This window comes from Colletes gigas, unplaced genomic scaffold (assembly GCF_013123115.1).
Source record: "Colletes gigas isolate AHSC1104 unplaced genomic scaffold, ASM1312311v1 Colletes_gigas_Sc00071, whole genome shotgun sequence".
NCBI classification, from domain to species: Eukaryota; Metazoa; Arthropoda; class Insecta; order Hymenoptera; family Colletidae; genus Colletes; species Colletes gigas.
The window spans coordinates 117,151-128,320 of NW_025106700.1; the positions used below are offsets into that span (position 1 = coordinate 117,151).

The window sequence follows — 11,170 nt, forward strand, 5'->3', positions numbered from 1 at the left end:
TTCCAAAATTGAATCCATTGATTTTGTTTGTTTCTGCGTTTTTTTTTAAAAAAAAATGCAATCTACATTGGTATAATATTTTCGAAAATATTTATATTAACAATTTTACCTCCGTGTGTATATATATCTCTAAAGGACAAAAAGAATGTTTTAATAAATGTAATATGAATTAAAAATAATTTCGGCATTATCATTGTTGATAACGCATTGTTGATAACATGATTATTTGTAGGAAATTTTTAATTAAAGAAAGTACTATCGCGAATGACATCCAGGGTGTATAAATTAAAAAGTTTTCTAAATGAGAAATGCAATGGTATTTACACTTTATCAGTGTCCATAAAATACATTATTGCATACATTGCACTGATAAAATATTAATATTTAGATGTAAGATACGAAATTAAGTTTAATTAGATGTCATATAATTTACGATGTATTTTAAAGGAAGAAACAGGACATATGTAATACGATAGAAAACATCGGAATTTACAAATAAACGTGTTCGTAGAAATATAGATATCTAAATTAATATAAAAAAATACTCTTTATGAAAAACGCGGGGAATACTCTGTATCATACACATTAGCTGCAAGGACGCGTTTCGCGCAATATACAATTTGACAATTATTGTTCGAAATATACATTAATTTACGCAATAATAAATAAAATTATGTACAAGTTCAATTTCGTTAAAATTATCTCTCGCATTCCAATTGCTACTTAAATACTCGTTTAAGTACAATACGTATTAAAAAAAATCCATTCGTGAATCTTATGTCTACGGAGCGCATCGTTTGAGAGAATATCTCAATAAAAGATTCGAGACTGTTTGAAACAAAGATGCATTAAAATATTGTTCATTCTGTACATTTCTGATCTTCTTTTTAAGTAAAAAGAACGGTTCGATCGGATTGTTTACAATAGCGAACGTGGTAAAAGCGTGCAAATAAAAGATATTAAATGCAGCGAATGAGATGTGTTAGGTGACGATGCAGCAACTTTTCTCGGAATGATTGTCGCCGACGATGTCGCTGGTGTTCCCGGTAAAACGCTGGAAATCCCCGGCGGCGTTCATCTCAGAATTGGCGATGGGCGATACAGGAATACCATTTCCATTCGCGTCTATCGAGCCGGTGGATATGTGCCGGTTTTGCGCCCTCTGTTTCTTCAAATCCGACAACGATTTGACAAACACTACCGAGACGTGTATGTTGATCTTGCCATTGGTATCGCGGTCCGGCGTGTAGATCGGCTGCTGATTGCCAACCGGCGATTCGGACCCTGTCACTGCCGAGGCAAATATGTAAATCCAAGTTTCCTTCCCCGAAATATCTCTCCATTTCCTCTCATTCCATTCCATTTCACTCGTAACCTTCTCACTTCGTGTAACCCTCCACCTAATTACCCCTCATATACTGAAATTGCGCTTGAAAAGAAACTCGGACTAGTATCAACTGGCGGCCATGCGCTAAGCGTTACATGCTTTAGCGATAAGCGTTAAAAACATTGCATCATAGAGCAACCAGGAACATGTTTCTATATTCTACATGTACCTACGCAAACACTTTCACCTCCACCTATGTTCCGAGTCATTGCAGCTAGTAAATTTCCAAACTGTTTCATCTCGGAAGAAAGAAGAAACTTTCAGCGACTTGTTCGCTTCTTCCTTGCTCCGATAAATAATTTGCTTGTTCTTTCGCAGAATGTAAAGTAAATTTGTAATCTTTCGACCGTAATGTACCTACGCAAACACTTTCTCCTCCAACTACCAACAAACTTTTTCTTTTCGGAAGAAAGAAGAAACTTTCAGCGACTTGTTTGTTTCTTCCTTGCTCCGACAAGTAACGAAGATAGCTTTTGCTTATTCTTTGGCAGATCGTAAAACAAATTTGTAATCTTTGAGCCTTAAATGCATCGACTCCAAAAAGTACACTTAGTTTATAATTTGTATATAATAACTTTGACATATATATATATATACGAAAACATACACGTAAAGCATATAGTTGAATTCTCTGGAACATTGAAATCACTTACTTCATTTCCCTTTAAGTACGAATTAATATTATTTTGTGCTGTGTCGATGTCCAAGTAACATGTTCATATAATAGTTTAATACCATCTCGAATCAATCATTTTCTTTTTACGTACTGATTTTCGTTTACATAAAATTATAATCAAATTTATTAAGATATAACAATAAATATTGTAAATAATACAAACAACCATGGATTGAACCATATTTTAATAGTAATTAATTTACTACATAATGTTAATCAATACCTTATAATTTATTTTTCTTATTGAATTTCTCTAATAACAATTCAAATTTACTTATCTAAAATTTACAAATTCACTTCTCTATGGCTTACAGAAACCCAAGTCAGCTGTAATCACATCGATTTTGAAAATTCATTAAGAACTATAACGAGTATGTTACTTTTCACTTTTAATTCAACGCAAAAGCAATTATCGTATGAAAAATGTTGCGTCATTGTGATCGATCTGATTTGTGGAATCTGTGGTAGAAATTCATGAATGACTAGTTATGGTATTAATAACGTGGAACGATCTAATGTCGTGACACAACTGACCTCGTAACGACTTTATCGTTTAGCAATAAAACTAAAAAACAGGAAGACACATTGAGTAAATACAGTTTGTCATCAGCGCAACTAATATGTTAGATCTGTGAAAAAACTTTGTTTCCCTGGATTGTTGTACGCAGAATTAAACAATTGCAAGAAATTGGAAATGTAATCGTAGTTATAGTTTCAGAAGAAGTGTAAATTTTTTATGCGAATAGACCGAGGCAAATCTTAAAAGTGGTGAGCAGTCTTAAATAAAAAATAGTTATTAGAATATCAATTATCATCATAAAATATGAAAAGACGAAACAACAGAATTTTCTCATAGATCTAATACATATATAAAAGTTGATCGATATGTTTAATAGGCGAAATACATTTCATTTTACTAATATATTCGTTTATATGATATGTAGTAAGTATATCTGAAATTGTTCGTTGAACATTAATTATGAATGTATTGCAGTATAGTTCAAACTCTGGTTATTCGATTGGAGAAATGGAAAATTGGAAATTCCATTATCAAACGTTACTAATTTCTAAATGCCTACTTACTTTAAAAAGTGACGTTGGGAAAGATGTTCGAAATGTAGTTGTTTTGATTTTACTCGTGTAATGTAAATGTTGCGTTTTAGTTTAGAACGCTCTGAATTGCATTAGGTATAAAAACAATGTCATGAGAAATTCGTAACAGTCAATAAGCTCTGCTAAAACGCTAACATATGATTTGCAAAGAAGTGCTAAGAATAAAGCCAATAGAAAATTAACCCTTGCCACAAAAGAAACTCGACGCGGTTGAAACAACGAACGTCTCCATACCAGAAGAATATTTTCAAAGAGAAAAACATATTACATACGCACACAACATATAGAAACAATTCATCGTGTTGTTGATCAATATTTAAAAACATACGATAACGTAGAGAATTTGAAAATAATACAAACACAGCGTTCAATAGTACGTTTACAGAAATAGGAAAGTGACATAGAAAACTGACCTCACAATTATTCAGGAACACGACCCAGTAACAACAGAAAAAGGAAATGGCTAATAAATGATCAATACTTAATATTTAAACAATTTACCAGTAAAAACTACCGTTCTACTTTTTCTATACTACCATGATAATGCACGTTCATTTCGAGTGATAAATTTCGTTTCTAGTCGTGGAACCGACCTATGGTAAATCTTTCCCTTAAATCAGGAAAGAATTTCCTCTATTATTTTAAAATGCAACACGCATGTTGCATCATGGAATTTTAATTACTATGTCACGTTACTAAGGCCAAGTTATGCGTTACGAACGCACAATTTTAGTGGACACAACACGTTATTGCTTCCCTTTCATTTTATGCACAAAAAAATACCATTTACCAGAGGATTCTACTTAACCACAACCGATGCAAGTGTAACATGTTTTGGAATATACCTGATTCTTTATCGACGTCTTCGTGGAGGAAAGATTCATTGTCCTTTCCTTCTGGAGCTTTGCGTACTGCTGTTGGCGGTGCATTAGAATCTGTCTCATTATTCGTATTTTCACGCGCGTTGAATTCGTTTTCCGTTTTCGGCATATTCGCAGTAGAACCGCCAACGTATGTCTAAAGCATATAATCCTTTTATTACTTAATTTCCCATAACTTCTGATAAAGTATCCGAAAGGTTTTGCGGCGCTTAATTCAAGATCTGTTGAAATTTTATTACCTGTTGAGCTTGTAATCTGAGACGAGCCTCTTCTTGAGCATCCTTTTTCGTAGTCAATACCTTATCTCTGATCGAAGTCCGTCTTACACTTTGAGTACGTGTATTTATACTTTGAGATCTACGTACTCGTCTTCCCTGCGCTTCCCGTAATCGTTTGCTTTCTTGCTCCGTTTTAAGTTCCATTATCCTTTCTCTTATCTCGGGATCCTCGCAAATATCTGTAAAATTAAATTTAACGCTTAACATTGGCATCGACACTACGCGGCGAGTCAGCCGAAATTTTTACCAGCTGGAGTTTCATCGTGTTTGTTTTTGGCATTCAAGTCAGCTCCATTTTGTACCAATAGCTCGAGTACTTCTAGCTGAAAGCAAATAACGATGTTACAGAATACTTTTTGTTCGAACAACTCAATGAACATATGTAGAATATGTTATTACATGTCCCCAGCATGCAGCTGCATGAACTGGCTGCCATTTGTCGTTGTCTTCAACGTCAGTTGAAACATGCTGATCCAAGAGAAATTCAACTACCCTTAAGTAACCATTTGCAGCTGCAATGTGAAGCTACAATTCGAAAAAGAAACAGATTACATCCTACTTGCCAAACAACTAATATTTATTGTCTGAAAGTGAGATTAATGAACTTGCACACGTACCGGTGTAGCACTTTGATGATCTTTGTAATCGAGATCACCACCTAGATTAGCTACATGTTGCAAATGTCTCAACATCTGTACTTCTATAGAAGCTCTAGTTTCATCAATTAACTCTTGAGTAACGCCACGTCTTGCCATTTCTCCTACATTATACAAATAAAAGAAAAGTGGAAATGTGATGTCATTTGAACCCCTTGCACTATTTTCAAAATTTTTGGCCAAACTTGAATATCACGAGTCGAACTCGTAACTATCGATATTCCGTCGATCGGCATATCGTGTTCCAAGTACCGATATTAGGGCTCGTTCCGATCATTCGAGCGTATGGGTTAGGCACGGCTTCTTCCGAATTTCAGCGTGGTGCAAGAGGTTAATGAAAATTATTTACTCAAAGTTATATACGTTTTTTCTGATTTGAACAAAAATAATATCTCGTTATAAATACTTTCAGGATTTTTTACCTTCGATACAATCCAATGTTTTTTCATCTTCACATATATCATAAGGCATATTACCGTCAGCGTTAACGGCTAATAAATTGGCACCTCTGGCAATAAGATTTTTGACTAAATGCAAGTGGCCGCAAGTGGCAGCAGCATGTAACGGCGTCCATTTTTCACTGTCTTCTGCATTGACGTTTGCCCCGAACTCAATAAGTAATTTCATCATTTCTTCGTTGTCGTCTATGCAACATTGATGCAAAGCTGTCAGTCCATCTTCGTTCGTTGAATCTGGATTCACTCCCTTTTTCAAAAGCCGCCTTACTAAAATTGTGTAAATTAACGTGTAACAAGTTACAAGAAATCATAAATAACAAAATTTATTGAGTTTATATCGTATCACCTTCGTCTATGTCATTTCTTGCCGCAGCTTCTAAAAGCATGACATTGTCGCTGAAATATATATGACGTTTGTTACTAGTGTGCCTAGTTTGATGCCGCATCCATTCCTTTTCTCGCTGACGCCATACTTTCAACTGTTGAAGCCTTCTATGCCGAGCCAAATGTAAACGCTCTTGAGTCGTTAATCTTTCTACGTGTACCATTTCAGCGACTAAGTCGGAATGTTCCATCGTTACAGGCATATGTGTTGCGCAGCAGTATTTACCTGCTTGGAAAGTAAACTACATTTGATTCTACTTATGCGGTGACAAATTACAATGATACTTTTGATAAAGCAACGACAATAATAGGAATACTATGGTATTTAAAAAAGGGTTTGGATGCTAACTAATTTACCTTTACACTTATAAATATGTATTCCAAGGTATTTAAAAACTTTACGATAAACATTAGACATCATTCTGACACGATATCAAGTTTGTTGTTTTGAGATTCAAAAACCTGCATAATTAAGCGACCTTCGTCCAGAACTCTGTCATAGTTATCAAGTATTAAAATAATTATACAAATGTTTTTAAATATTGGTTTATAGCTATCACGTAATAAATAATATCCTGTATTCTTTTTTAGATGAACAATAAAATTATAAAGAAAATACATATCTAATTGATAATTTTGAAACAGTTACTATATGAAAATACCACTTAAAAAAATTATGATCTACGTAATAAATTTTTCTAATAAAAGTACATTAACTAAAATGCAAGCAACTGAATTATGTAATTAATAACAGAATTGATAAGATAAAAGAATTATGTTATTTGATACCATCAGATTGATCATAGTGTGCATAATTCTTAACTTATACTGTTATACAACTTTCCCATAATGAACCCCCCAATTGAAAGGTCTGAATGGATGAAGAGAAATAACATATGCAAACACATTGTAACAAAGGACATTGTTTTGCTCTAATTCTTTATCTTTTGCTTCTTATCTGCCGAGGTGCAAACAAAAAAGAAGCAAATAATAACCACGATGCGGGAATAATGAAGAAGAGAGAAAATAAAGGCAAACGGAACGTAAATGTCGATGGACGTGAATTAGAAGCGGAAGTGCCGATATGTTGGTCACTTCGCGATCGTAATTCGAGAGTAAAACGCAGGTGAAAGAAATCCGCTGGAGGACTGGCGGTGCAAAATTCGCGATATCTACTCACATTGGCGAGCTATTGCTTTTGTTCGTTCAATTATTCATTCGCGACCCAATGGAACGCGGAAGTTTGTTCGTTCGTTCGTTCATTCGTTCGATATTTCTTTTCGTTTTCGTTCGGTTGGAAAAACGACCGCGAGGAGCGGTGAAAATTTAGTCGTGCCGTACCCGAGCTGAGCGGAATCGAAACTCGCGAGGAGACGTAGCGGAGAGAAAGTTCACCACCGTGTTGACCGACGAAAACGTAACATAATTCACAAGATATCCACGATCGAACCGATCCCACTGTATAAAATTATAATCGAAGGGGTCTCGAATGGACCGTCGCGGTTTCGATTTCACGAAAATTACGTCGTTTCTTGCCCTGTTGCGGCGTCGTGCACGCGAGGCAACGCGTACCTGTCAGTCGCCATTTTTAAACTACCTGTAGAAAATCATTCGCGCGTCGCCCTTCACCGCGCGCTAACTTCGTCTTTTTTTCAAATTACTCGTATGCTCGGCTTGTCTCCATGCGCTCGTGAACGCTACGTGCAGATATTATCTCGCGCGGAACTTTCAGACGTGTATTTGCAATCTACACGTTAACTCAAGGCCTGCAAAACTTCAGGCTTAGAACGTTCTCGGAACATTCTGATATATTTCCCGCTTTATATTACTGTTATCTTAACTTTCTTCGCCGAGTATGATCGCGAGATCTTAAAATTCGACTTATCTCAGTAGCTCATCGATACATCTACGTACACTTTATCACGTTCTGGTTAAATAAACAGACATCTCTCGTATATAGCCCGAAATGATACGTTTTATTTATATTCGGCACAAAATTAAATTGTAACAGAATATCCATTTTATTGTAGACGAAAAGGATATTCTAATAATTGTAATTAGACTGACCAAAGATGATGGATTCTGCTTCCACTATAGTAGAATAAGAAACTGTTCAGTCTTGTTTGATCAGTTTACGAGAGTATACTTTTTTCTTGTAGTTACCTTATTTATCCGCTTCCTGTTCTATCTTTTTCCCCGTAATACGAGACTTTATGGTTGTGATCGGCAGCACCGAAAATTTGTTTCCATACCTGTCATATCACATGATTAAATGTGTACTAATAATTAGGGCGTCTCTTTCGACTAATTGTTTCAAAGTACCCGCCGTACGAAGAGGGAATTGTTATAACGAACAGAGTATAAAAATGTTATACTTAAAAGTTTCGGTTCCACGTTGGTAAGGCGGAGGGTAACGTGAAACTGAGAACAAAAATTAAGTATTACTCATGAATAAACAATAACCATCGATATCCCGCGCGAAAATGTGGAAACGACAACAGACTTTGGCAACGAAGCGTGAACTGTTAACGGATTCTTCCTCGTTGTCATCGGTAAACACGGCAACATGGACAAAAGAGAGAAAACAAGACGGTAAGGTCCGTTTAGCCGTGGTCGCTGGACTTTTTACAACAGTTGGAAGCCTGTTTGGAAAACTTGCTGGAAATGTCGAGGCAGTTTCTGCAGTAAGTAAAGCGCCTTTCGAACGTTTCATTGCCCTGTTGTGCCAGTAACTGTTGGAAATGTTATTATTCCACTGTTTTTTTTGCGTGACGATCGTGTTTTAACGATACCTTTGTAAAACATTATGTAATGTTCCTAAATAAGGTGGCATTAATAATTAAAGGAATACTTTTGGTACTGATGGTAACGAGCAACACCGTGGGTTGCTCGTTTTTTGTGAAAGCGCTCAATGCGAGTGGATCTTCCTTACCATGTACGATCGCCAGCGCCGCCACGAGTTACGTTTGCTCGGTAATTTACGTTTTTTTTTTTTTGGATGAAAATATTTGCGCGAGGAAATGCAACAGTTTCACAGCAGGTGTATTTTTATAATTTGTTTATAGGCTCTGGCGGGTTATTTAATTTTCAACGAGTCTACTTCGCTTTGTTGGTGGTGTGGTATAACGTTCGTTACATCGGGGTTATTGTTCATCTGTCACGTTCCAACGAAACCCGATTCCATAGACAAAGTGAAACAACAATAAATAAAAAGTGTTCTCATTGGCATTTTTTTTATTTTCTTTATTATTCTACCATAATCTTATTTTATCTAGGTATACGAATTTACAACGGTATTCATTTTAATTTGTATTTGAATAAATAAATTTACAATCACGTTGAGAGTTTCTTTAGAAAGAAAAGACCTCCTTTCTTCTTACTTTCATTTTACATTAGTTAATTTCGCTCGTTAAGATGGCGTAGCTGTTTTAAAAACTATTACGACTTTCGTACATAAAAAAAAACAAATTCAATTTTTGTAATTGGAACATTATCAACTTAAACGCGAAATAACTAAACAAATGTATCGAATTCTGACTGGCGTGCGTATTGGCAAAATTTCATTAGCGATATAGTTAATTTATCGCACGGAGTTTTCGTTAATGCGCGAGTGTACGCTATTTGCGTTTCGTACTTGAATTTAAGTGAGCGTATGAGAAGTAATAAAGACACGTCGCCTTCAAGCCTTATTTCTCTCTTGCTCTCACGGAAAAAGTAATGAGAAATGCGGAAAGAAAAACGGAGAGACGGGCAGGTAAAAAGATCTCGAGTGGTACTTGTTTTAGAGAGCAAAGTGGATCTACGTACCTACTTGCAATAGCACTGGATAAGAGAGGCGAGGGAAATAAGAATGGAAGATTTTTCCGCTCTATTTCCTTCTACACGTGGATTATGCAAATAACTTTATTTTTTTTTTAACAAAACAAGACTAATTGTAATTTTCCACAATAAACTTTATGCAATAATAATTAATTAAATATTTAAATAAAACAAGTTTTAAGGTACGTAAATATGATCACGTTTAAAGTTCGATGAAACTTTTTTCGAAGGTCATATTTACGAAACTTGGAACAGTAATATACATTATTCATAGAAATAGTTTAACTACATGTACGAGCATATAGTACTGTAATCCTAAGTTCCAAACATTTAACTAAATATTAACTAAATCGATAAAAGAAATGAACATTTGTTTACTTCGGGTATGGTAGGTATATACGTGTATCTACGTGTATGCATAATGAGTTAGGTTAGGTTTCAAACATTTAACTAAATATCAACTAAATCGATAAAAGAAATAAACATTTGTTTCCTCCGGGTATGGTAGGTATATACGTGTATCTACTTGGACACATAATGATTTAGGTTAGGTTTCAAACAATTAACTAAATATCAACTAAATCGATAAAAGAAATAAACATTTATTTCCTCCGGGTATAGCAGGTACATACAAGTATCTACGTGTATGCATAATGAGTTAGGTTAGGTTTCAAACATTTAACTAAATATCAACTAAATCGATAAAAGAAATAAACATTTATTTCCTCCGGGTTTAGCAGGTATATACGTGTATCTACGTGTATGCATAATGAGTTAGGTTAGGTTTCAAACATTTAACTAAATATCAACTAAATCGATAAAAGAAATGAACATTTGTTTACTTCGGGTATAGCAGGTACATACAAGTATCTACGTGTATGCATAATGAGTTAGGTTAGGTTTCAAACAATTAACTAAATATCAACTAAATCGATAAAAGAAATGAATATTGATTTGATATAGTATGCATAATGATTTAGGTTAGGTTTAAAAGATTTAACTAAGTATCAACTAAATCGATAAAAGAAATGAACATTTATTTACTTCGGGTATGGTAGGTATATACGTGTATCTACGTGTACGCAGAATGAGTTAGGTTAGTAACAAACATCTTACTAGTCCAGGGTTACTAGGGCCTCGTTACAGTAGCGTACCCTAGTTGGTACCGTGTGTATGTGTACTGGCCACTAACGCAAGTTTCAGTCGACCAGGTTTTCAGTTAGTGGGGCAGGGTCGGTGGTTCATAGGTGTATCATGCAGCCGCGAAGTACGGTATCAGAGGAGAAGCAAACGTGCAAGAAGAGCAAGAGGACGGCTTTATCGAGCGGCGACTGCGCCGCAGTGATATTCTTCAACACTGCCGTCTATCGGCTGCCAGTCATCCTCCAGAGTCGAGAGTACAGTAATCTCCCTCTATTTTTCTTCTTTTTTTTTCATGTTTTCTCTTATTATTGCCACTTTAGATTTCTTTTTATCTCGACGAACCACTCGTTCCCGAATTCTCCAACTCGAAACGCG

General features: G+C 35.3%; 2 protein-coding genes across 10 annotated transcripts; one reads left to right on the forward strand and one right to left on the reverse strand.

Annotated features, from left to right (window-relative positions):
• Positions 1-16: 16 nt before the first annotated feature.
• Positions 17-7,409, reverse strand: LOC122403713 (protein phosphatase 1 regulatory subunit 16A-like). 9 transcript variants are annotated; one of them, XM_043407414.1, is made up of 9 exons: positions 6,191-6,254; positions 5,796-6,059; positions 5,414-5,716; positions 4,953-5,095; positions 4,735-4,860; positions 4,583-4,658; positions 4,297-4,514; positions 4,022-4,193; positions 17-1,290 (listed from the first exon to the last, which is right to left on the reverse strand). In XM_043407414.1, exons 1-9 carry the CDS (start codon positions 6,252-6,254, stop codon positions 983-985), a joined length of 1,674 nt encoding a protein of 557 aa, XP_043263349.1. In that variant the 3' UTR covers positions 17-982. The 9 variants fall into 9 exon arrangements, with proteins under 9 accessions (XP_043263349.1, XP_043263352.1, XP_043263350.1 ...); XM_043407417.1 differs by lacking the exon at positions 6,191-6,254 and adding an exon at positions 7,175-7,409 and having other exon boundaries at positions 18-1,290; XM_043407415.1 differs by lacking the exon at positions 6,191-6,254 and adding an exon at positions 7,014-7,409 and having other exon boundaries at positions 19-1,290.
• A 792-nt stretch (positions 7,410-8,201) lies between these two features.
• On the forward strand, positions 8,202-9,123 carry LOC122403722 (transmembrane protein 42). Its single transcript, XM_043407437.1, has 3 exons — positions 8,202-8,517; positions 8,660-8,806; positions 8,899-9,123. Exons 1-3 carry the CDS (start codon positions 8,317-8,319, stop codon positions 9,037-9,039), a joined length of 489 nt encoding a protein of 162 aa, XP_043263372.1. The 5' UTR covers positions 8,202-8,316; the 3' UTR covers positions 9,040-9,123.
• Positions 9,124-11,170: the final 2,047 nt, after the last annotated feature.